This window comes from Clarias gariepinus, chromosome 18 (genome assembly GCF_024256425.1).
Source record: "Clarias gariepinus isolate MV-2021 ecotype Netherlands chromosome 18, CGAR_prim_01v2, whole genome shotgun sequence".
Classification (NCBI taxonomy): domain Eukaryota; kingdom Metazoa; phylum Chordata; class Actinopteri; order Siluriformes; family Clariidae; genus Clarias; species Clarias gariepinus.
Window position 1 is genome coordinate 8,037,636 of NC_071117.1, and position 26,544 is coordinate 8,064,179.

A 26,544-nucleotide genomic window follows, 5' to 3' on the forward strand; every position below is an offset into this window, starting at 1 on the left:
GTTCCCTCCAACAATCTAAGACATGCCTATTAGGTTTCATCCCCCCCATGACCCTGTATACGGAATAAAGTGGTATAGATGATGGTTTAGATATGAGCGAGAGGATTTATTTTCATTTTATTGTCTGTTTTTATGGTCTGTGTCTGGCTGTTTTAGGACTGTACAGCACTTTGATCAACTGTTACGTGTTCTTAAAAAAAAAATAAAAAATTACATTGATTTTTAAGCCAAGTTTTTTCGGAAACAATCCCGTGGCCTTAATGTTGAAACGCCCTGAGCTCCTTGGGTCCACGTTAAATTCTAATTTTATTGGTCACATGCACAGTCATACACAGTACGATATGCAGTGAAATGCTTAGATGACTGCCAGTGACCTTAAAATAAAATAAAAGACTTTTCATATGAAATAAATATAAAAAAGAAAGTGAATTTATGTAAGAAAGAAATGTTTGTTTGATCCTGTTTTTGCACAATTAATATTTGCACTCTTGTCACTTTGCCACACGTTGTCATGTGCTGTGCTGCAGTTAACTTTATTTCAATTATTGTTCATTTATTATTATAGTTGTGATTTTATATGATTTGTTTATATGCTTCTTACATATCTTGTTCTTGACATTGCAGTACTAACTTCTGGTCAGCTTTAACATTACCTACCCTGTGTGTATCCAGACTATACAGTGTGTCAATCACATCTACTGTCTCTCTACCTGCTGGAATCTCCTTCAGGATCAATAAAGTATCTACACATCCCTCCATCCACCCCAGATGAGTCTTTCAGGAACCGATTCTTTGCTGAACCGAGTAGTTGAGGTACACGTGTGCACTAATTGCCCCGCACCACCCGTTCACGCCCCACGCGCATGTGCACCTACTTAAAGGGTGGCCTCTAGGTTGTTTTGCCTGATCTTTCCCCCTCCTCTTTTTTTTTTTTTCTTCCTTCCTTCCATCTCGGTGCTTTGCGATGGTGTTCTCTCTGCTGCACTACATCCTGTCGGCTCACGGCTCCATGGAGCCCGAGGAGCCCCGGCACTTCCAGCCGTGGCGTGATTACATGGGTCTGGCGGAGACGGTGCGCGCCATGCGGAGCTCCGGGCCCGGGGACAGCTCCTCCGCTCCTGGGCCGCAGCGGCAGCAGCACGGCGTGACCCGCGGGAGTTCTCCTCGGAGATCCGAAGTGGAGGAGCTGCAGGAGAGGGAGAACCTCAGCGCCGCTCCGGCGTCTCCGAATGCGCTCCCCGCGGCTCTTCATCCTCCTCCTCCTCCTCGATCCAGCGGGAAATACTGCAGCTTCTGCAAACACAACGGCGAGTCCGAGGCCGTGTTCACGTCGCACTGCCTGAAGGGCCGCAGCGGGGAGGTGGTGTGTCCTTACCTGCGCAGGTACGTGTGTCCGCAGTGCGGGGCGACCGGCGCGCGCGCGCACACCAAGCGCTTCTGCCCGCTCGTTGACGTCACCTACACCTCCGTGTACACGCGCGCTCCGCGGTAAAGACCGTTACATCGTCCGAGCTGTTCGATCTTTTGATCTGCGTTTCAAACGTATACAAATGTAGCATTAACGGAAACCACTTCGGAAAAAGTGCCTTTAATTATTGGTGACACAAAATGTTCTTAAAAAAAAAAAAAAAAACATATTGGAAAAGAGAACTTTATTTTTATTTTTTTTATTTCCTTATTGTACTTTGTTGTTGTTTTTGTTGTTGTTTTTGGCCATGCTTTTGTTTGCATGTTTTTGTGGGTGGGGTTCATGGCCCGACAAACACACTTAAACCTGCCCTGGGATTAGAACTTTACAGGTCTGAGTGAATGCAAGACCTTACTTACTGTGTGTGCGCTTTATTTGTGTGTGTTGAAAAGGAAATGTTACAGCCTTTATATAATTCCCTTTATTATTGTACTTATGTTTTTTTTTTTTTTAATTGGCAATGCTCTTTTTTTTTTTTTAAAGTTTTATAGGTTGTTTTTAAGTGTTTTAGGGCTTCATGGACAGAAAAAAACAATCTGGAACCTGCCCTGGGTTTTGAGCTCTACTGGTCTTGAGTGTGTAAGACCTTACTAACTCTGTGTGCGCTTTATATTTGTGTGTGTGCGTTTATTTAACAAAAAATATTTGTTTGTGTTTGGAGTTTTTCTTATTTCTTTTAACAATCTTGTGCTCAGGCCTCCTTGGCTCATCACAGGTGCAACATATTACAGGTGCAGGATTATGATTAGTAGTGTGTGGCTTCATGATGGAACTGAACAACCCTCTCTGTATCAGCGGTCCATTTTATTGTACACAACTTTCTTGTGACTTTTTTAAACATTTTAGACCAATCGGGATTTCATACTCTTTTTCTATATTATTGTAACAAGCCTCAGTGCTGCACTGTATTTTGTTTGTTTAAATTGTGTAATATTGCACTGTTTTGATTCTTCTGTCATTTTGAAGTGTTTAATTTTTAATAATGTTTAAAAACAAAAAGTTTAAACACTGACCCAAATTGTCTCTTTTCTCCCCCCCCCCCCCCTTAAACATTTGCTATCTCAGAGTTTTCAGTTAATTAAGAACACCTGCTTCATAACCGGTGCCTTTTTTAGGTTCTAGGTCACTTTAACATTGTGTATAGTAAGAGCTAAAGCTACATGCAGTAACCATTATCTCTTATAAATCAAAGTGACTAAACGGTTTTATTTTAGAGCAATTTCACATTAAACCAAAAGTGTAAAGTAAAATTAAAAAGTAAGTCAGTTTTTTACATCTTGTTTATTGGTGTTTTAAAACCTTTTTAATCATCAAAGACTGAAATATCCTTGTTAAAGTAAACTAGGACACCCCTTCTTTTAACCACTCTACATTGTTTACAGCTTAAGAAAACCGATCATTCTGTACAAATGGTAAATCTAAACCAGTATGGATGATCCAGTTTTTCAACTAGTCTGAGTAACAAAAAATAAGCGTTTTAAACCAAGTTTTTAAATGAAAAACAATATGGTATGAAATGCAAATCTAAGCACTAGTTTAATTAAGTACTCACATCTACTACAGTCACATAAGTACTGTAGTGTGAAACATGTATTTAACTGATAACATCAGAACATCTGCTGATTGAACGCTCTGCCAAAGCATGTTTTATTATAGAAAAAAACATATTGAACTCAAAACTTATGAACATACCAGTAAAACTGTAATGTCAAACCCAGAATAAAAACAAATCTACTCCTTTATTTTTTTCTTTTCTTTTCTAATAAACATTCCTATGAATAAGCATTAACTTAACTTACTGACAAATTTAACAGTTATAGTAGAACAACATAATTATATCGTTGTCAGCGCATGTCGCTACTTCTCAGTCTGACGAGAAGCACAAGATCGGCGATTAGTCGTCTTGGAGTTTTTCCCACGCCGATAGATTTCCATCTCCCGGTGTGCTGCCATCACGATACGACTGTGTGAGTGTAATGAGAAAGAAAACATTGTGTTAGTAAAAAAGCAATATTTATATTACTTTAATCAATAAGACCAGTTTAAACCGGTAATACTCAAGGTCCTATATTTATTTGAGCCGTTTTGGAATCCTACACTGCATGTTTTTGGGAGAAAACTGGAGAAACCTGACTGAGCACCAGAAGAATATACTAACTCCACACACATATTGCAGGTAACATTCATCTCCTAACCCTGCAGGTGACCGTTCTATCGGCTACACCAGCATGCCATCACATTCACTATTCACCTGTTCATCCCTAAGCCTGATTCTATTACATACAAGCAGAGGTGTCAAGTAATGAAGTACAAATACTTTATCTTACTTAAGTAGAAATTTTGGGTATCTATACTTTACTGGAGTAATTATTTTTCAGCCGACTTTTTACATCTACTCCTTACAATTTCATGCAATTATCTGTACTTTCTACTCCTTACATTTTAAAAATAGCCTCGTACTCCTATTTTATTTTAGCTTATCATTCAAAAAACAAACAAAAACAAAACATCCGGATAAATCGCACCATCCGGATGGAGCGAATTTGATTGTGGTTGGATGAGAAGTATAAACATACCATTCCGAAACCCTATTGGTTGGTACGCGATCCATCGCACCTGCACATGACGTCACGTCACACACTCCAGCAAGGACGTTTGAATAAAATAGCATTTTCGGTTGATAAGGTTGTGATAAGTAGACAAAGATGCCCGTGATAGAGACTCAAGATTCGAGCGAAATGTCACAGCCAAGCACCAGCGAGGAAGGTAACAGCACCAGGAAGGTAACAGGAATGATATATATATATATATATATATATATATACACACACACACACATATATATAATTTTTTTTTTGATTAATCACTTGGATTAATTATTTATTCTGACAGCACTAATGTTTATTGTAGACAACCATACAAGGGTAATTGTTACTAAGCCTGCCCTGGGTACACTAATTTTCTTGTATGTTGCCTCACAGATTTCTGCAGCTAAGCTTGGATGTACATTTACATTCCAATAAAGGTTACTGATGACACGCCTCTGAAGTTTGACTTTTTGCACCATTAAAATACTTTAGGCAACTAGTTATCATATCTTCTTCTTCATAAAACATGTTAATGCTCAGTAGTACATATATGGTTCTTTAATGTATTTGCATTGTACTAAAATGCATTCTTTATCAATTGCCATATACAGTATCCCAAATCACTATGATTTAAAAAATACAACAAAATAACAACACATTTTTCTTTTCTTTTTGTTTATGAGGTGTTAGTGCAGTATATAGGCACGTGGCACAGCCTAAACTTTTATCCTTAATGCTTTTTTCCCCCTCATGTTACTTTTACTTTTATACTTTAAGTAGTTTTAAAAATCAGTACTTTTACACTTTTACTTGAGTAAAAAGCTTGAATTGATACTTCAACTTCTACAGAAGTCTTTTTAAACCCTAGTATCTATACTTCTACTCAAGTAATGAATGTGAATACTTTTGAATACTTTATACAAGCTTTAACACGGACACATAAATAGAAACTCGTGATGCTGTGATTTATCACCCGTACTTTAGAGAGGAGAGTTCCCTGACGAGGCCATGCACAAGCTTTGTGCCGTCCTCCCCTTGAGTGCGGGCTTCCGGGGGAAACTGGTCGTCCAGATCCATGCTGGGAGAACAAAAAAGGAAGTTTAAAAAATAATAATAAAATAATGCACTCTAATTGCACAAAGAAATCATTTATGTGTAAACTGGTTCAGTACTTTATTCAGTTTATTTATACAGTTTATACTTTTTACATTTCCCTATTATAAAATATTACTACAATATTGTAGATTTTATATTCTTTTCTGCCTCTCGCTTATTTGTCGTGTACGCATCTCACTACATATCATACTGTGTATGGTCGTGTATGTGACAAATAAATTTTTTTTTTTGAACTTGAAAAGCTGTATGCAGTTCGTGATTAGAATTATGTTAACTTTTAACATGACACAGATCTCAATATTTTAAAATAAACAAGGCAGCCATTTATTTAATAAGATACAGTTTAAAGTCCTTATACGTTCATGACCATGTGACCAACATCCAACCTTTATCCAATCAGTTTTTTTTTTTTTAATACATTGGTGCATCTTAAAGTACAGCTATAGAGTTGAAGCATTTTCCAATTTTGGTACAGTTCTAAACGAACTTCACAAGTAGTTCGCTCCTACCACACAGGACGCCGTGCTGCCTGCCAACGCATAAATAGTTTAGAGGTCACCACCTGTAGGATTATAGAGGACCTGCAACATTTTACCACCTCAAATGCATTGTCAAGACGTCATACGTAACTGAAGCGATTTTTCCCCTCATGTACAGTAGTTACACATTACGCTAGTGTTTAATTCAAATGATAGTCGTTGCTTTTACCTTAACGCAATTGTTTGGAGTTGGGAGTCTGTCATAGAGTAAAATGACGATGAAACAGATAAGTCAGTCTCCTGGGGCAGCTCATTAGCACCTGGGGTCGAAATGAGGTTACAGAGCTGCTGCGCGGCAACTGATAAGGTCGCAGAAGTGTCGCAAGCATTCTGGTCTAAAAGAGACTTAACATAAGAAACCATTAATTAAACAGTGATCTTTATAATAGCTTTAATATCATCAGATATTGATTGGTGTAAATGTTTATCCATCCTACTTACATCCATGTGGTTCTCCTGACCAGTAGGTGGTGCTAATGGGCGATGAATCTCCTTAGCATCCGAGACATGGCCACCATCAGGCTGTTTACTCTCCGATACAGCGGTTACAGGCTTGTCAATTTCACCATGTATTCCACTAGAAGCCATTGTCAAGATATCCATGATGTTGAGGAATAAGGGGTCTGAACGGTTTGCGGTAGACCTGCTAGGTTCATTCGTCTCAGCAGCAGCCATATCGGGTGGACACTGCTTCTCAATCATTGTAGCACTTCCTTCCAAACCAGATGGAATCTCTTGGGCCGCTTTGGTGGCTACGGTGGAGCCTTCAGACATTTCCAGTGTAGAGCTACGGCTTATTTCCTGAGCAGCTTCGACGTCCGGCAGAGTGTCCGCAGTGTCCTTACGCAGTTTATGCTCAGCATTGGGGTTTTGTTTCTCAGACATAACAAAATGTTTCATGTTAAATGTGAGATCTTGTTCATTGCTGGGAATCTCATTTCCAAGGAAGCTTGGCTCTTCATCACAGGTCAAAGTGTCCATTTCATGCGCATTGCTAGCAGTGGCTACAGATCTTTCATCCTGGAACAAGTTCAAGTTTGTCCCAGTGGTGGGACTTATCAGAGTTTGTCCCACACATGTTGATATTTCTTCCAACAATTTGAGGTCTAAAACGAGTCGTTCAACTATTCCTTTGTCCTCCATCATTATGGATCTATCGTTTTCCTCTAAGATGTCTACTTTATTTTCTTTGGAGGATTCATATATGGTATATTGGTCGTTCATCAATGCAGTCCACTTATCCGTGTTGTTTTTTTTGGTATATAGATTTTCTGTTTTTTCTCTTGCTCTTTTATCCTCCATCTCTTCAGCGCCCTCACTTTCCTTGTCTTTTAAAACCTCTTCATTTTCTTTTCCTGATGGCCCAATAGTTCCCTCCTGGTTCATATGTGTGGTACCATCATCCTCCAACATAGTGTTATATGCCACTGTATTTCCTTTACCATCTCTCTCTTTCCTCTGTCTTCCTATCACACTTTGCCTAAAGTAAGATCCATCAAACTGGAACTTCCTCTTCCTGTCTCCCAGGCCACACATGCCCATTCTTTTTTTTAACCTTTTCTTGGCTGGAGGCTCCAAAGTTTCAGTTTCTTCATTAGCCAGTAACTGCATCTCACTATTGAAACACAGTTCTTCTAAATGTGCCAATGCTGTACCTGATAACATTTCAGGATGATCATCTGTGGTCTCTGGGCCCACAATGGTTTCTTCTATTTCTTGTAGAAGCATCCTGTCTTCATTTACATCAAAGGAACAGTCATGAAAAGGTTTTGGAGAGATTCGGTCTTTGAGAGATGTCTGTGGCTCAGGACTAGAGGTCGTCCTGGGTATGTCCTCCACCTCGTTCAGGTCAGCAAGAAGTTTACTGATGGTATCTTCCAAATCAGGATGGTCCTGGGACTCAGTTTTAATATCAGCAGTATGCTCTTCAGGTTCCTTCGTGCCTTTTTTTACTTCAGGTAGAACCTCTGTCAGGGTTGGGTGAATTTCTTGATGATCGGCAGCCTCCCAGGATAATTCTTTACACTGTAATCTGTCACAAAGAGCATTGTCTTGGTCCACATCTGAGAGGAACATGGCAGGAATGGAAACAGCTTCTTGCTCAGCTACATCAATTGATACCTCTCTGCCTGATCGTACCTCTTCAAATTCAGCTTGATGCTTATTAACCAAATTTTGTTCAGTTCCACAGCTGGAGTTTACCATGTCTGCCATCTGAAAGAATTGCAAAAAAAAAAAACTTAAGCAAAATTTTATTTAAGTTAATCACCACTTTCTCATGCATTCTCTTTATTGCTCTATCCTGCACCGAGTCATAGAAAGCCTATACCAGGAGACTTGGGGCACGAGGCAGGGTACGCCCTGGACAGGGCGCCAATCCACACACACACACATTTACATGCTACAGGGCAATTAGTGTAATTTGCATCTCATTGGACTATGGAAAGAAACCGGAATACTCTGAAGTAACCCACCGTACAGGGAGAACATGCAAACCCTATGCACAAAGACCTGACGCAGGAATCGAGCCCTCGACCCTGAAAGTGTGAGGCCACAATGCTTAGCGCTACGCCACCGTGCCACCCAAGTTCAATGAGTTCACCCTAAACTTCTTTAAAAGCAACCTACTGTACCAAGTTGCTAGGACGTGGATCTCACCTGTATTCATCAGATATATCAGATATAGAAGTGACTTTCTTGTATAGTTGTTAATGGTTATGTAATAGATTCACCTACTTAAAACCTGCCTCAGGTCCAGGTAACGCTACCAAAATCCAAATGTACAAATGTTGTATATGTTATTTTTCACAATTTTTTTGATTATTTATAATCCCTAGAACAAGGTAAATGCTGTACCATATCAGTTAGAGAATAATGACAGATGAAGACAAAGGGAAAGGTATTTATTTGTTGCGTCAAGTGATAGCACTTTACGCTCCCTCTTAGCATCTGAGGAACAGTTTTGAGCACTTAATTGTTTTTTAGGAGTCATTTATTCACAGAAAAAAATGCAGTAGTACCCTGTAAGAGACTAACAAAAAAAAAAAAAAGTTACTGATTTACCTGGTTATGTTAGCAATCATATTTTTAAATGTCATTTTTATGCTAGCGAGTTGGGTCACTAGCTGTGGAACACGTTTTAGCCTGTTTACATGTACTAAAATTCATCTACAAAAATATACTACAGTGATACAATTTATTATTTTATGTTAGTGCTGTAAGTTAAAGAGTTAAATTATTTTTTTATTAGAGTTTGTGAGACCTTAAATGAGCTGAGAGAGAGAAAAAGAGATGGGTAGCTAGGCAACCAGCTGCTTTAAGTTAAATAAGTTAAATCCTATTTTACTAATATTGAAGAAATGTAGTAGAACACACATACACACACACACGGATAAATTACCGCCACGTGTACGCTAACACACTGTAGTGTGAGGATTATCTTCTCTGTCAGAGTGAAAAGTAGGAAAGAATTCGAGTGAGTCGATTCTTTTATAAAAGAGCCGACTCTTTAATCTCGCTAGGTAGCTATGCTACGTTTCGTTGTTTTAATTTTATTTAACTACTATTAACGCAGTTTAACAAAACACACACACACACACACACACACACACACATCCATAACCCAGACTGTCAAAGCATTTTTATTAAAGAGTCGACTCTTTTCCAACTATGGAAAAAACATCATAAGTTAATCAAATGTACAAACAGTGTAGGATAAACGAGGTTTATTTGAAGGTATTTTATGCTTTTTGACTGTATAATTGTTTTTTAAATAATTGTTTTATCGATTCTGAATCAGGAATCGAGAAATAAGTCGACTCCTCGATCGTTCTTGATAACTGGGCAAAAAAGTACCTGAAATTTATTTATTCTTATCTTATTTAACTATTATTAAAGCAGGTTAACAAACCACACACCAGGTCATACATAGATGACTAACACTTTCCCTGTCAGAGTAAAAATTACATAAGACTTAGAGAGTGAATCATGGTAATGAATCGATTATTTTATGAAAGAGTCGACTCTTTGATATTAAAAGACTTTAATTTAATACAGAAAAAATACAGGATAAAATGATACAGAGTAAATGTTAGGTTGTGTGTCTTCATGCTGCTTGACTGTATAATTTTTATTTTTGGTTTTGTTTGCTTTTCTTAAATTATTTTAGTCCTGTAGAAAAAGAGTCGACTCTGAGTGAATCAAACAGGCTAAGTAAAGAAATTATAATACGTTATACATTTATTATACTCGGTCGTTCCTAGTACTTTAAGATTTAATACTGATTCTTATTTTTAAAAAATTGCAATACTTTTAAAAATCAGTCCGTTTTTTTTGAATTTACTTCCTGCATTTTTTTATCCTCTAAAAAGTACATGTCACTGCCGTAAAGCGGGAAGTTGTCGTTGCTAATGGCGACGAGTCGGAAAGCAGGAAGTGCACGGAATCACAACAGCTCGGAGTAGTTCTTCTGGGGTTTTTTTTTTTGGAGGAGGCTTGGCTGTGCGTAAGAACATATTAATAAAAAGCCACTCTACACACATCTGCATACCTACAGGAGACGCAAACACGCGTTAAAGGTAAGAATGTTCAGTAGAAGATGAAAACATGGCGTGTTTTGCTAGCAGGTAGCATCTACAGGCTGTGTGTGTGTGTGTGTGTGTGTGTGTGTGTGTGTGTGGTCTTGAGTTTTTAAGTCAATAATAAAGTGCACACACTGACTAGGTAATTTTTTTATCAGGAATAATAACAACTCCCGAGGAAATGTTGTGACAGAATTGAGGATTTAAAACAGTACAAGGCAACCCTGGGGTATTTCCGGAAGTGTACTGCAGGTTACTGTATAGATGTGACGTCATTCAGGTGCCAGGTCTCCTAGTCAGATCAGTGTGATTATTAAAGCAGCAGTTCAAAGAGGAATCAGATTAGCACTGTTTCCTTTGTACTTTTAACCCCAGACAGAGTTAATCAGACAAGTGTGTAAAGTTAATCATCAGAGTAAATAATTTTTCATTTTCATGTTTTTTTTAACACCACTAGCTGAGATATTCAACTCATTAAAAAAAAGTTTTAATTAATGTGATCTGTCAAATACTTTATAGTTTTTCTTTTCAGTCCTTTAAAGGTTTCGTACACTTTCACTATTAAACGCAGCTCTGATTTTTAATGTTAAGTTATTTATTTTTATAATTCAACTGGACCAAGCGTTTAAGTGACTCTTATTCATGATTTTTTTGTTGTTGTTCTGATCACATTTCTTCCACAGAGTTGACGGTTCAGCTCTATCCCTCCAGGTTTTTAAAATGTGTTAAAGTACTCCTAACCCAGTTCCAGTCATTTCATATCTCCTTAGTTGTTTTCTTTGCTTGCTCGATGCCGCTCAAAAATGTGCCCTTTCTGATTATTATTTCGTCCAAGCAGCGTGTAAATACATTTTCCCCCTCTTTATTACTGTTTTGTAAAATAGTCGTGATCTTCAGTCTTTACACGTTCATTGTTCAGAACAGACCCTCTATGATCGTCTGCATCTTCTTCAGCTATCTGCTTTGTATCTTATCCTTGATACACTTAACATCTACTGCACTTCTATTTCAGTTCTACTTAATTTTTCTACATACTGTCAAATTTACACCAAAAGTTTGCTATATATTTTTTATTATATTTGTTTCATTTTTCTCATATTTATCTATCTAAATACTTTTTTTCCTGTATTTAAAAAGGTGTTAAGAAATTGTTATTTCTTATAATTGTTATTTGAATTTAATTCCTAATTTCAAAGTTAGGGAGGCGGAGCCTAAATATAAGGTGGAGTCATACCAGACTGCAATCTTAAGGGTATCGGCTGAAGCGTCTTTCTAATAATAAAACTCTTTATTTCATTGTTTGACATGACTGTGTTTTTTTCTCATGTTCCAGCTCTGAGTCCTGTCACAGCAGTCGTCATGAGTCGGAGCAGGAATCCTCCTCAGAAAGGCCAAGGAGCCGCTCGGGCCAAACAGGTGAACACTTGTACAGGTTGATTGGGTGTCTGCTGTCGATCTGTGATCATAAATTGCTTCATAAGTCATGTTTACTGTGCTCTTTCTCAGATGGGTCTGCTCTTGGACCTGTCTCCAGACGCAGGCCTGGATGACTCCGGTGGAAATGAGGCGGAGTTAGAGGCGGAGCTTCTTGCTCTTATGGGAGGAGGAAAAGGAGGAGGCGGTAGAGGTGGAAAGAAAGATGGCGGGAAAGGTGAGGAGCACACCAAAACAAACATTTAAAAATTTAAATAATTAACCGCACTGTAAAGTTTTAACTGTTTTTTTGTTTTTTTTTTGTTTTCCTGTCTCCCAGTTCCTGTCCCTATGGAGGACATCGAGCGGATGGCCGCCATGTGCATGAAGGACCTGGATGAGGATGGAGATGACGATGCAGACCTGGAGGACGACGCCGATCTTCTAGTAATGAGAGAACTCGGAGTCATACACGGTTACAGTTTATTGACATAAACGTTGTGTGTGCGCTTGCTAGATTTGTCTCTTCTGTGATGCCTCTCTATAAACCAGGCTGAACTTAACGAGGTTCTGGAGGACGGTCAAGAGGAACCGGCTCCTGCACCGACCCCGCCTCGGAGCACTAACGCAACCCCTAAATCCACTCCTGCTACCCCGAGCGGAGGCGGTGGTGGTCTGGAGTCCCTTCTGCAGGAGCGCATCGATATGTACCAGACGGCCATCGCCAACGCCAATGCTTCAGGAGAGGCCAGCAAGGCGCGCAGATACGACCGCGGGCTGAAGGTGACCTGCGCCAATCGAACACGAAACTTAATCCAATATAAACTTTGGTTGTATTAAAACGAAAATCGTTACCTGTGCATGTGTTCACTCATGGTTACAGACACTACAAACCATGCTGACGTCTGCGAAAAAGGGAAAACCCGTTAACGAGGAGGAAATCCCGCCCCCCGTCGCTACCGGGGCCAAACCCGCCCCTGCGCCAATCCGACAGCAGGAACAGGCTCACACACCGCCTGCAATGACCAACGAGAAGCCGCTGCAGGAGGCAAAGCCTGTGGCCCCGCCCAAACCTCAGCTCCTTCAGCCGCCCAATCAGAAAACGCCGGCTGTGACGCCGGATACACCGGCAATATCGCCCTTAACTCCTGTTCAGCCCAACCCCCAGCATTCAGGTACACACACTTACACACATACAGTTAAACGTACACACACCTTAACATGTATCAAGTGTGTCTGAAGCGTGTGTGTGTGGGATGCAGAGCTGAAGGCTAGCGTGTTGAGCAGACAGAGGGAATACAAACTGGCGGCTATTCAGGCTAAACAGAGCGGAAACACTGACCTCGCCAGGCAACACCTTGTCGTCTCCAAGGTAACCACAAGTCGTCCATCAGAACTATGAAGTTATAACAGATTTTAACAAAGATTTGAAAGAAATAAATTGTATTATGTCGTTCTTTCCTTTCACAGAAGTTCGACTCTCTGATCGAAGCGATAGACAGAGGAGAGCGCGTCGATGCTAGCTCACTGCCGCCCCCTCCTGGTCTGTTCTGAACATTGCATGGCACTTATTCATCATTCATTGACATCAGTACTGACAACATGTTAAATTCAACACCTCTGTCCCTGTAGGACGTGTTGTAGTAGAGCGTTCTCCTCCAGCTCCTCAACCTACAGCCACCAAACCCACTCCTGCTCGTCCACCTGCTGACGCTCCAGCACCCGACGCTCGTAAGTCTCCTGCTTATGGTGTCTTCAGAATCCATACCGAATACTAGCCAAGAGATGACCTGAGTTTGTGTGTGTGTGTGTGTGTGTGTGTGTGTGTGTGTGTGTAGCCCTTCCCGCTCCCCGTAACCTGGCCGAGGCTCTGCAGCAGCGCTTGGAAAAGTACAAGAGCGCGGCTGAAACCGCCAAGAGCAAAGGAGACGACCGAAAGGCTCGCATGCACCAGCGCATTGCTAAGGTAGACAGGCCACGCCTCCTTCACTGATGCACACAGAGGCCACGCCTCCTTCTCCTCCTCCTGACTCATTCAAATTAAAACTAACTGTTAGATGTGTTTGTGTTTTAGATCACACTCAAAATATTATTTGTTCTGTTTGTGTGTGTGTGTGTCTGTGTGTGTTTAGCAATATCAAGATGCCATAAAGGCGCACAAAGCAGGAAGACCTGTCAATCTATCAGAGCTACCGGTACCACCAGGTAACTCGCACGCCTGAAGACTGTGTCTGAGTGGTGTCTGAATAGCTTCAAAGGAATGTCAAATTGTGTCCTAGTAGTATCCAAGTAGTGTTGAAATGTGTGAGAGTGGTGGACAAATTGTGTCCTAGTATTGTCCAAATGTGTCCTAGTAGTGTCGGTGTCCAAGTGGTGTCCAAGTAGTGCCCAAGTGGTGTCCTAGTACATTTAAAATGTGTCCAAGTGGTGTCCTAGTAGTGTCCAAATGTGTCCGAGAGGTGTCCAAATTGTGTCCTAGTTGTGTCCAAATTGTGTCCTAATTGTGTCCAAGTAGTTTTGAAATTTGTCTAAGTGGTGCCCTAGTAGTGTCGGTGTCCAGGTGGTGTCCAAGAGATGTCCTTGTACTTTTGAAATGTGTCCACGTGGTGTCTGAATAGTGTCAAATTGTGTCCTACTAGTGTCCAAGTGGTGTCCAAGTAGTGCCCAAGTGGTGTCCTAGTCCATTTAAATGTGTCCAAGTGGTGTCCTAGTAGTGTCCGAATGTGTCCTAGTAGTGTCCAAATGTGTCCGAGTGGTGTCCAAATTGTGTCCTAGTATTGTCCAAATTGTGTCCTAGTAGTGTCCAAGTAGTGTGCATACAAACTTGAATAATTATTTTGATTGTGTAAAGCTGCTTTGCGACAATGACAATTGGTAAAAGTGCGATACAAATAAAATTGAATTGAATCGAATTGAATTGTGTCCAAAAATATGTCCGAGCGCGTATTGTCAGAGTATTGTCCGCATAGTACTTGAGTATTGTTCAAGTAATGGCCAAGTAGTTGACAAGTACTGTTCACGCAGTGTCCAAGTACTGTCTATGCATGTTCACATAGTGTCCAAGTGTGTGTGGGTAAAGTTCTTTTCCTCTCTCAGGTTGTCCTCCTCTGCAAGGTGCCGAAAGCACAGAGCAGAACTTCCTGGGTGTCCTGGAAACGGCTGTGAAACTGGCCAATCAGGATGCAGACGCAGTGGAAGATGACGAGACAGACGAGGACGTGTCAAAGGTAAAATGACCCAAAAAGGACATTTAGATTGACGGACTGTTATTGTAATTAGTTCTGATGAGTTGTGGTGATCAGGGTGGTGCAGAGTCACAAGGAAAATGAGTAATGTGGGATTTTTCAGAAGTGTTGCTAAATAAGGTTTCCTCATTACAAGTGTGACACTATACGAGTCTGATTTAATGTGCTGTTTAAATGGACTTGTGTGCGAGTTACTGCTCCACTGAACACACACCTCAGTGTGTCTGTGATATTTCTGTACAGGTTCAGGTTTTGGGTTCATGACTTTTTTCATGTTCTTGGTTTGTTGTATAGCCAGCTGTGCGTCCTCCTGCTCAGAGAGCTCGAGCCCCTGCCCCCGCACACTCCTCCTCCTCGTCTTCCTCACCCGCAGTGACCCCCACGGCCTCCTCAGACACCCCCAGACTGGGGGCTAAAGGTGAGTGGGTGGGGCTGTGTCACCGAGCAGGTGTATATTCTTCACCTGACTCTGTAAGCCTCACTAATAAAGCATATGTTTTAATTCTTTACAGTTTTATATTTGTACATCTAAAAAAAAACTTCATATTGGTATAGCATAGTTTTAGTGTTTATCATGTTAACTCTGCTAAACTGGTTTAGCTATGTGTAATCACACGCTGTTGTAACTGGTGGAGCAAGACAAGAACTAAGGGCACATTACCGTAGTCACTAGAGTAGCAGTGACTGTGTAACATTACTGTCGTTTGTTAAGTATAATTGGAATAGCGCTGTAAAAATGCTAACAAACTGCACATATTTGTATTCGGTGGGGTGTAGGAGTGTAAGCCCAAAGGAAGCATGTAAAGGGAAGAAATCAGTGGGCCCAAAACCAAACCTTGTGGAACATCAAACTCCACTAGAGAACATGCAGAATAATCACCATTTAAATCTACATACTGATAACGATCAGGAGAGCAAACCTGTTGGACACGTGAAGCGCATGTGCCTTAGCATTAGCTAAGGGAAAAATACGGTAATTGTTGGAGTAGGAGTGTAATACCGCTATCTGATGGAACCATTACTGTAATTTTTGGAGTAGGAGTGTAACACCTGTGTCTAATAGCACGACTTGCCGCAGTGTAAAAAACACTAAAAACTAGGCAAATTACGTGAAGATAAAATTGTTAACATATCAGTGTGAGTTGACTTTTCGTGTGTGTGTGTGTTTGTGTGTGTAGCTCAACAGCAGCTGGACTTCCTTCTCCGCCGCAGGCAGCAGTTTGTTAAAGCGGCCCTGCGCTCGAAACAGATGAAGGACGTTCAGGGAGCAGCGCAGCACCTACGCAACGCCAAGGGACTCGACCCCATGATCACTGCAGCCAAAGGAGGCCTGCCTGTCGACATCAGCAAGGTGTGTGTGTGTGACTGGATAAGTACAAGGTGTGTGTGTGTGACTACAGATAAGTACAGCTATACCAGTACAGTATGTCCTTGTGATGGGGTAAAAGTCCTGGACATCTGCTAATAAAAAAATAATTGACACCACACACTCGTGTTGAACCTCAAGCAGCTCTTTAATGACCTGTAAATTTGTTTTCTCATTTGTCTCATTGACATTTACCCTCTCTCTCTCTCTCTCGCTGTCTCTCTGTAGGTGCCCAGTGTCCCAGTGAGTGAGGAAGACTACTCTCTGCCTAATGCTCGCTCATCCTCTGTGTCTTCCCGCTCATCCCAGCAGTACGCTCAGCTCATGGAGCGCCTCAAGCAGCAGCACGAGGTCAGCGCAGCAGCTCACCAACACCTGCTACATGTCTGTTACATCACACTACTGCAGAGCCTGGAACACTAATGTTTTATAAACCGTACTACGGAGGATTAAATACTGCATGTACTAGGGGTGTACGTGTTATAACAGGTCATAAGCCCGGAGAGTTTCGTAGTCACACCTAAACCAGGTAGGCGTATATTTACCTGTTAGGATTCAACTACACATTCAGAGACAGGAACCAGCGGCATTCAGGCTGTCTAACGACACTCCTAACTTTGATCAGCATAACCGGTTAGCTAATAACGGTACTCCTGGCCACGCCCGTAAAAATAATACACTGTGTTTTTGTGGGAACGTATTAAATCATGTTTAAATGATTTAACAGGATTAGAGTTAACAATTGAAAATGGTGATTGAGCTACAGATAATGTGTGTGTGTGCGTGTAGTATGCTTGCAAATTTTACACAAATCTTTTTTTATTTTTATTCTCTTGTTAAGCACTTTTTCCGCAATTTGAGTTTTGTTAAACAAAATAAAATAAAAAACTCATTCACACACTACTGGCACGCAACGAGGAATCTGGATTACCTGGAGGAAACCAACCAATAACAGGGAGAACATTTGAACTTAATGTGGTCAATGTGGTCTCAGTTTTTTATTTATTTATTTAGAGTATGTTAAATGTGGAACTCATCAGGTGGTTCTGTGCGCTTATCAGCTAATCACTGTTCTTTCCTGTTGCACAGAAATGTCTGAGCTACTTGCAGCAGTTCACTCAAGTGGGCAACTTGGTCGAGACCATCAGGTAGGAGATCCTGAACGAATGTATTACGCCAAACATTACACTCGAGTCACGTGTATTTTGTTGCTTGAGTGGTTAAGCTGACACTGCTGTGACCTGATTACATACACACTTTCTGTTCCTTGTTAAAGCTGTGTGTTGGTTGTGTAACTGGTAGTTCCAGATTATTTAAATCCGAAATCTTTGCTAATCTTTGCAAAGATACACTAGGAAGGTCTTTTCTTCTCTCGGGCCACGCCCACTATCACCGTTCTCCCATCAGTCAGTTTAAACTCTACCAGGTGTTTAATATCACACTCAGTTTTGGAGTTGCCCTGACCCAGTCGTCTAGACATCACAATCCTGTGGCTACAGTTACGGTATCTCTTCACAGTGGTGTGTGGGACACGTCAGGCAGCGAGTGAACTTGTGAAGTTAAATGAATGTGTTGGAAGAAGACAAACTGGGTAGGTGTAAGGATTTAAGCTAGTGATAAATAAGTTTAAATCATTTTAGTGCCTCGCTTCTTTGAATCTCGTTCATCAAAATGAACAAATCTTTTTTTGAGTCATTTCGTTCATTTGATCAGAAATAAATTAAAATGTTGCATTTCCAATAAAAATACGTCTACATACACAAATTTTGGCTATAGTTCCAGTTATGAAAATATTACAAAGAAGCTAAGGACATATTATAATAAACAGAATGAGCAGATCACCATCATATCTTGCAGTAGGAGTCGTTCGTTCTTTTGAATATATTGCACCGCACAGCGTCTATAGGAGTCACGTGAGAAAAGAACGAACGACTCAGGACCGAAAAGACTCAAAGGTAACGACTCAAGTCTGTATATAACATACGGAGGTTTTGTAAAGCTTTGCGCATGCGCGCCCAATAGAAAATAAACAAATCCCTCTCCGAGACGACTCGTTCATCTGAGTCATGGTAAAGATTCGTTCAAAAAGAAAGAATCGTTCATGAACGACCCATCACTAATTTGAGCGACTGTGACTGTATGGACTGGATTGTGACGTCTAGACGGCCGGGCCAGAGCGACTCCAAATGTGGGATGTGTTCCCTGACCATACCAGAAGTGATCCAATGAGGGAGAACCAGTGAAGCGGTGTCCAAGGCTCAGTGATGCACAGAGAGAGTGAAGGCTGGCCCGTGTAGTCCGACCCAATAGAACTGATCCAGTAACTAGTGTTGGTGAAAAGGTTAATGCCGGCTCTGATGGAGAGGAGACAGAACGCACAGTGTATCACTGTTCTGGTGGCAAAAGGAGGGACCTACTCAGTATTACTCAGGTGGTCAAGATATGTGTGTGTGTGTGTGTGTGTGTGTGTGTGTTTGCAGATTCGAGAAGCTGGCTGATGAGTGTATGAGTGATATTGAGCTGCTGAAGAAAGCTTATGCTAAAGGCTGTCCTGTTCCAGGACACCACACGGAGGAGCGCACCATCAACACCGTCATGTAAAAACCCCCCCACACACACACACACTCTCACACTCTCTCTCTCTCTCTATAGTATATATATATATATCGTGCCAATATGAGAAGATGACCTGGGATGACTTGTGTCTCTGTCTGTAGGATTTTCTCCAGTTTGACTGCCAGTGAGATGGAGCTGACAATCGTCAAAGGAATCAACCTACCCACTCCAGGTGTGTGTGTGTGTGTGTGTGTGTGAAGAGAAATTAGTCCCTGCTTGTTTGCCCTTGGATCATTCTCATATTTCATCTTTCTCTCTCTTTCTCTACAGGATTTTCAGCCAATGACTTGGACGCTAGTGTGCGCTTTGAGTTTCCCTTCCCTAGTTTGGTAAAAAAAACAAACAAACTAAAAAAAAAAAAAAATCTCGCTTTCTTTCTCTTTCCATGGCTTTTTTGAACTTTGGAAAAATAAATTATATAATTTATAAATTTATTGTTTATTTATTGTGTAGGAAGAAGCTCAAAGAGACAAAACCAACACTGTGAAAAGCACCAACTGCCCAGGTATATATACACACACACACACACACACACACACACACACACACACACACACACACACACTTTAACCCTGTGTGGCCACTAGGAAGATCACAAGCTGCTATTCTCTGCTCTCACTTGATCAAATGATACAGTTTAGACTCAAAACCATGCAGAGGAAGAGCTACAGCCGCAGTCTCACTGGGTAACGTTACAGAATTAAACCCGGAGGTTGTGCATGAGATCTAAACAGTCCTGTCAGTCACCAGTGGCGTCTTATGTGTCTAAAGAATTGTGTTGATCTGAAATTTCCAGAAATACTCTCGTACATGATGTGAGAGAGTTATGGAGAGTTTTTTGTTTTTGTTTTTTTTAGGCTTTAAATGATTAAACAGGTGAAAACCCTGGAGGCCACGCCCATAAGGGACGGACCCGAAGCGATCTATCTGATGGTGTAAATGTTATCCCTCTCTCGTTTTTTTAAATTTTTTTTACAGAGTTTAGGGAGAAGTTTAAGTTGCACATCAACCGAACGCACCGAGGCTTTAAGAGAGTGATTCAGACCAAAGGCATCAAGTTTGAGATCATCCACAAAGGGTAAGGGGTCTTTTTTTACTCCTTCGTCATCGTCCAGAGCGAGATATAAAACTTGTGGACGAGAAAATGTCGAGAGAATAAAATGGAGCTGAAGGTTGTGGAGAAAAATCACACCGTCCATTGTATAAGGTCATGGAGTATCTGAGTCCTGGTGAACAAAATAATGAAAAAATCATTTGTGCTGTGAAACTACTCGTAGCCTCGCTACTTCAAAGCCTCATTCATATTTACACCTGTAAATAATTTTGTAAAATTATGTGTGTGTGTTTGGATTTAGAGGCCTCTTTAAGAACGACAGGATAGTGGGAAACGCTCAGATGAAACTCGAAGGTCTGGAGAACCAGTGTGAGATCAGAGAAATTATAGATGTGAGTTTTATACACACACACTTGTATTCCTCATAACGTCAGATACAGTGGAACCTCGGATTACGAGCATAATTCGTTCCAGAAGCGGGCTCGTATTCCAAAACACTCGTAAACCAAATAGAATTTTTCCATAAGAAATAATGGAAATTCAAATTATTCATTCCACAGCCAAAAAAAATAATTATCACAAAACATAAAGTTAAAATAAAACAAATTAACCTGCACTTTACCTTTAAAAAAATTAAAAATAAATCCCGACAGATAAGTGTGTTTCCGTTTGTGTACGCAGGTGCTGTGTGTGTGTGTGTGTGTGTGTAAGAATCTAAAGTAAGCTCCCCTCTCCCCCTTATCGTCTTACAGTTACCCATCCTCCACTCTTTTCACACACACACATGTGCGCAGACACAACGGAAACACTGTTTTATCGGAAAAATAAAAAATAAATCTCTCTAATGACACTCGATTGAGCGACACACTAACGGAATCACTGCTGTAAAGTAAAAATAAAACTAATTAACCTGCACTTTACCTTTGACAAAAAGTAAAAATAAATCCCGATAGATAATTGTTTCCATTTGTGCACGCAGGCACTGTGTGTATGGGGCACGGTGTCCAATGACGTGCGCGCACACAGACACAAAAAGAAGACACAAAATAAAATATGTTTTACACACACACACACGTGTTCACAGTGTTATAGTAAACAGTACACGCGTGGCTCAGTTGTGATAACGTAACACTCTGCGTCAAAACAAGAAGTGCATACGTGATTCATGATACTCGGTACTCGTAAATTAAGACACTGTTCGTTTTCCAAGTCAAAATTTATTACAATTCTTTGCTCGTCTTGTGGAACACTCGCAAACCGCGTTACTCACAATCCAAGTTTTCACTGTACAAGCAAAAATTTTATTTAACCAAATTTTTTTTTGTGTGTGTGTGTGTGTGTGTGTGTGTGTGTGTAAGGTGCTGGATGGCAGAAAGGCGACAGGAGGGAAGCTGGATGTGAGGGTGAGGGTGAGGGAGCCACTGGGCGGAGTGCAGCTCCAGTCTGTGACGGAGAAATGGATCGTAGTGGATCCACCAGCCATCACCCCCGACAGAGAGAGAGCGAGAGAGCGGGTAAACTGATAAAGGGTTGGGATAGAGCAAATAAAAGGAGAAGGACATGAGAGTTAAAAAACAATCAAGGAGCCGAAATACATGGCCAAACACTGAGGATGGTTTTAGGGCATAATGAATGTTTGTAGGAGGAGCAAACTCCAAAGATTGGATTATGGTACCAAGGATGTTATTAGATGAGATAAGATAAAACTTTATTAATCCTGGAGGAGGTTTTTGTATGAAGGAACTGAGGATGGTATTAGAGGATCAAGGATGGTGTTGGAGGACTCAAAGTAAAACGAGCAGGTTTTGTCAGGAGCATCTTCATGCACTGTAATAAATGAGCAGTTTTGTAAAAAAAATATTTTTTGGCTTAGTAAAAATATACAAGGAGTCAGTAAAACTCTGCACCACTGACCCTGAGGCTGTACTGGAGCTCAGCACTGACAGTCACATCAGTGTTCAGGAGGTATTTTGCCCGAATGTCTGTTGTGGGTCTTTTTAAACTCTTTGTAATCTGTTAGAACGTTGGTTTAAGAGCACTTGTTGTAGGATGCTGCACTTATTTCACCGTCTTTCTATTCTATTTTGACCCCCTTCTGGAAGTTTGTATTCTTGAAACTGTTATTTTTCTCCACTGCAGATTTAGCGTTCTCCATCCTCGTCTACTTTTTATTGTGTTTATTTTGTCTTTTCTCTTTTTTGAGAATAATCATTAATGCATGTTTTAGATTTAGTTTGAATGTTTTTTCCCCACAGGCACCTTCACCGAAATCAAAACCCCGCAACGATCACGGAAAGAGCCATGTCCAGCCAAGGTGAGAGAGAGAGAGAGATTTATGGTTTAACAATTTGCACAATAAAACAAAGTAACAGCTGAATTGATGAATTTGTGTCGCACAAGTTTCTCATTATAGAGATCTTCTCCTTTTTCTTCTTTTCAGCCACTCGCCTCCTCAGTACAAACTCCACAGCTTCAGCCTCCTCAACTACGACAAGGAAAGAGTGGAGAAAAAGGTGTGTGTGAACACCATATCATCTGTCTGAATGATGTATCGAAAAAAAAGAAAACTTGTCGTCTCATCCCTTTTTAACAATGAGGTTAATACTAAAATCGTAGGCGGTGATAAATCCACCACAATATGGTTCCAGTTTAATGAGTTTTCTCTGCGCAGATCGGTGAGTATAAGAAAAATAGACGGGATCCACCGCCAGACCTGCTGAACCAGCATAAAGAGGTCTGTCACCGACTGCACTGGCAAAAATCCTACCTGGAGAGAGGATCGTCAGCAATGTTAGCAGGTAACACACACACACACACACATTCATACAAATCTACAGACGTCTGTTCAGAATCAACATTACTGTATTTTACTGTATTTATGAGATGTTTTTTATTATATCCATGAGTCTGAGTCTGTACTGACTGTAGGTTTATTAGTTGGCCGATGAATACTGCAGCTTTCTGTCCAGTATGGACTTTTGTTGGGGGCGAGGTGGGAATTGGATTTAATCAGGGAAGGACGTTAAAAACAAAACAAGTATGCACATACTGCCACCTGCTGTATCGGAGAGCGTAAAATACGAAAGCGTATCTTTCCAAGGATGGAGATCAAAAATATGAAAATTGGCCGGGGGGCATCCAGCACCTTACACACACACACACACACACACATACAGTCGTGCCTAATGTGAAACGCCCTAACAAAAAGCAGTCGTCATGGCAACTTTTTTTCCCCCTTCTGACGGCTACGTAACATGACCGGGTGGCGCGACAGGAAAACTATCGTCCCTGATATACGGGTTTGAATCTTGGCGCAAATCTTCCATACTCCAGGTGGAGTGAAAAGGATGATATTTTTCAGTCTTTTAGTGATATCTTTACATTTTCACACTGACACTTCAGTCAAAGCAGCACTTGCCAATCGTCGTTGTCTGTAAGATGATGCAGGAGGGAAATCGAGGGGGCATAAAAGCAGATAATATCTCATGAGGTGCAGTCCGATAAGATCTGATCAGTGGGTGCCACGGATTTCAGAGGAAGCACGTGGCCCCTCTGTGGCTCAAATCTGAATCTTGATGGGGAAGCTGGATGGGAATAGGGCAGATAGGCCACACCCACAATAGAAATACTGTACAGTGACCGGTCACTTGCTGGCGTGAACACGATGATAGTCCAGTAAACATGATGAATACGTCACCACACAGTCCACTTCTGATATATTATCTCCACTTCTGATTTATTGTCTCTCTTGTAGAGTATGAAAGTGTGTTAAACAAGTTCAAATGTGCACTCGCTGAGTCAGTGAAGAAGTTTTCCAGTGAAGGCAACAGAGTGAGTGAACACACACACACACACACACACACATCACCATAAACATGCTGCTGTGCCTTTACAATGATCTTTGTCTCTTGTGTCTCCAGGAAGCAGCTAAAGATGCTCTAGGGAGGCTGAAGATGGTGGAGGCTGAGGTGGGTTTACCAATGTACATGGTTCATCTAGAGCTGGAGATATCAGTAGAGGTTGTGCTTAGAGAGAGATGTCTAGTAACCTGAGCTTCGTCTATCTAAATAAAAGAAAGGTTTTGTCTCTGCATTAATCAGAACTCAGTGATATCTTTACGTTTCATACGTTGAAGGACCAGAAACAAGCCTGGATGTACCGGATTTAATAATATACTTTAAAATAAGATACTAATGCGCTACTGTCTCAATGTAAACAAACACCTGCACCAATAGATATTAATTAGAAAAGATAAACTGATCATTTTAACTGGGATTAGTTCATATTTTCACTTTGGCTGAAATAACAGCGCTAAAGTGGTATAAGTGAATAAGTGAAGACTGAACCAAAAAACAAACAAGATGTAAATGTATTCTTTCACTTACACTCTCTCTTTACCTCTCTCTTTCTCTCTCCCTCTCTGTCTTTTTCTCTCTGTCTTTTTTTTCTCAGATGGAGGCTCTGAGGAGGAAGCGTGCTGCGTGAACATTTGCAGGAGGCAGAACTTCACTGTGCGTCGGAGGACCATTCTCGCACGCAGGCGCAGACAAAAACGCACACCTTCGTTCTGCGTGCATGCCATTTCCCTCGCTTCCTCTCAGCGACGCTTTAAGCGTCACACACACACTCACACACATCTCCGTTTTCTCTCTTCCTGCTCTCTCTTGCCTCTTATACAAACACTCCTGATATTTTCGTCCAGACTCTGAAGCACCTGAGATTCACTGGACTAGTTTACTGGAAACTTATTTTAAGAAGAGTGAAGTATAATAATAATTATAATAATATTATTAATAATAATAATAATAATAATAATAATAATCCTGGTGTGTATGGAAGGCCAATGAGGCCATGAGTTATATATTGTCTTAAACTGAAGTTTATGAAGTATAACATGTGTTTATTTTGTGACCTACAATTTATCTAAACTTTATAAGCACAGACACGCCTCACTTGCTAGCAAGTTACCGTTTACTACCTAGCATGCTTTTTTCGGTTTATTACACCAAAGTACCAGTCTTTAACCCTACATACGCAGTCTGATGTCTTATATCTGATACCTTATATCACATTTTTAAGAGAAATAGAAGTAAAAAGTCACAAGACGGAGAAAGTAACTCGTGGCCTCTCTGGGCGTCCGTACGTTCAGGATCAGACGACTACACCATCGTGTTTATGAAGCACTAATTGTAGATTTGAATGTTTTTGAGTCAGGGCTTTAATAACGGAACTGTTTCGCCTAAAATCAAAAGTACACACTATGAGACGTGGTTGCATTCTGAATACATACGGGTTTTTGGTAGTCAAATTGGTACTTTCAGACCATGCCCCCCTCCTGAGTCTGGGTCTGACGCTAAAAACAAACTACATCCTGAGTGTCCAGATGTTTTGGTCTCTGCAACGTCGTAGTTATATTATCATTAAAATGATTTTCATTTTAGTATAAAAGATTTTAGGAAAAAACAGTAAGGTTATAAGACCTATATATATATATAACCTATTTGTTGGCTGACCTAACCTATTTGTTGACTTTGTAACTTTAATACGAGACTCCAGAAGCACCGAACGTCTTGGCTGATTTCTCAGCCGTCTTGGTGTACATTTGGTTTTCGGCCGAACTGCTTTCTTAGCGATCATTTTGCACATGTGATGAGGCATACAGTAGTACTACGACTTTTCCTGTTCTCCAGCTGTCATCTGTTTCCATGTTCCCCGTGCCTTGTTTGAGAGAGTGTGTGTGTGTGAGTGTGTGTGTATATATATATGAATGTTTTAAATCCTTACACCGAGCATATGAAGAATAATCTGGTCTCTGCACTGGGTTCTGCTTAATCCTCCCTCTGTGCAGCTCAGCATGCGGTGATACAGAGATAACGCGAACACGTCAACAAAGTTTAAAGCGGCGGGAATAAACGGTGGTGTACGTATAAAAGGGAATAGAGGGGAGGGGTGAGGATCATGGCTCATAATCTGGGATTAGCGATCGTCTGGGTGCTCAGGTGACCTTTGCTTTACAGCGGAGTGATAAAGCGAACAAACTGACTGTGAGATGTTTTGTAACTGACAGTTCAGTAAAATCACGCATTTTTCAACACATTTTTCAAAACATTGGTTTAAAAACTTTCTTCCTACAATAAACAACCACTTTGTGTTAGTTAATTCATATCTACGTAGTCCATTTTGACGATTCGGCACCTACAAACACAGTGATCGTAACCAAACACTGTATGGTCTGGATGTAACTGGGGCCGTATCGGCTCTCAGATAGGCATTATTTCAACTCTTAACACATCTGAGGCAATGATTGGTTTCGGAGAGTGGAAATGAGGGCTGGATCCTAAATAGCTTCCTCATCCTGAATTATTTAAAAACAGAAAGTATTGAGGAAAGTTTGATTTGTTTTTCTACTGAGGACCTCACAACTTTTTGCACTCTTGAGTCTAGTTAAACAGCACATACATTCTTGAGTCTCAGCTGACAAATTTAGACCATGTCAAAACACAAATCTATAATTTTTAAGCAAATCTGAGATTTATTCGTTTGATTGCGATTTTTTTAT

General features: G+C 40.7%; 3 protein-coding genes across 3 annotated transcripts; 2 read left to right on the forward strand and 1 right to left on the reverse strand.

Annotated features, from left to right (window-relative positions):
• The first annotated feature begins 964 nt into the window (after positions 1–964).
• nanos3 (nanos homolog 3) lies at positions 965–1,620 on the forward strand. Its single transcript, XM_053477478.1, has one exon. It carries the CDS (start codon positions 965–967, stop codon positions 1,490–1,492), a length of 528 nt encoding a protein of 175 aa, XP_053333453.1. The 3' UTR covers positions 1,493–1,620.
• A 1,573-nt stretch (positions 1,621–3,193) lies between these two features.
• Positions 3,194–9,176, reverse strand: LOC128506832 (uncharacterized). Its single transcript, XM_053477430.1, has 5 exons — positions 9,112–9,176; positions 6,153–7,925; positions 5,881–6,056; positions 5,036–5,134; positions 3,194–3,431 (listed from the first exon to the last, which is right to left on the reverse strand). Exons 2-5 carry the CDS (start codon positions 7,923–7,925, stop codon positions 3,326–3,328), a joined length of 2,154 nt encoding a protein of 717 aa, XP_053333405.1. The 5' UTR covers positions 9,112–9,176; the 3' UTR covers positions 3,194–3,325.
• A 955-nt stretch (positions 9,177–10,131) lies between these two features.
• Positions 10,132–25,302, forward strand: cc2d1a (coiled-coil and C2 domain containing 1A). Its single transcript, XM_053477274.1, has 29 exons — positions 10,132–10,288; positions 11,625–11,707; positions 11,798–11,942; positions 12,045–12,151; positions 12,257–12,487; positions 12,588–12,879; positions 12,967–13,076; positions 13,175–13,247; positions 13,337–13,435; positions 13,543–13,670; positions 13,837–13,909; positions 14,801–14,931; positions 15,244–15,367; positions 16,128–16,300; positions 16,544–16,666; positions 17,405–17,463; positions 18,796–18,912; positions 19,033–19,103; positions 19,202–19,260; positions 19,385–19,436; positions 19,910–20,009; positions 20,287–20,377; positions 21,344–21,499; positions 22,241–22,299; positions 22,426–22,498; positions 22,657–22,783; positions 23,740–23,816; positions 23,906–23,953; positions 24,438–25,302. The coding sequence occupies exons 2-29, from the start codon at positions 11,651–11,653 to the stop codon at positions 24,468–24,470; spliced, it is 2,988 nt and encodes a 995-aa protein (XP_053333249.1). The 5' UTR covers positions 10,132–10,288; positions 11,625–11,650; the 3' UTR covers positions 24,471–25,302.
• Positions 25,303–26,544: the final 1,242 nt, after the last annotated feature.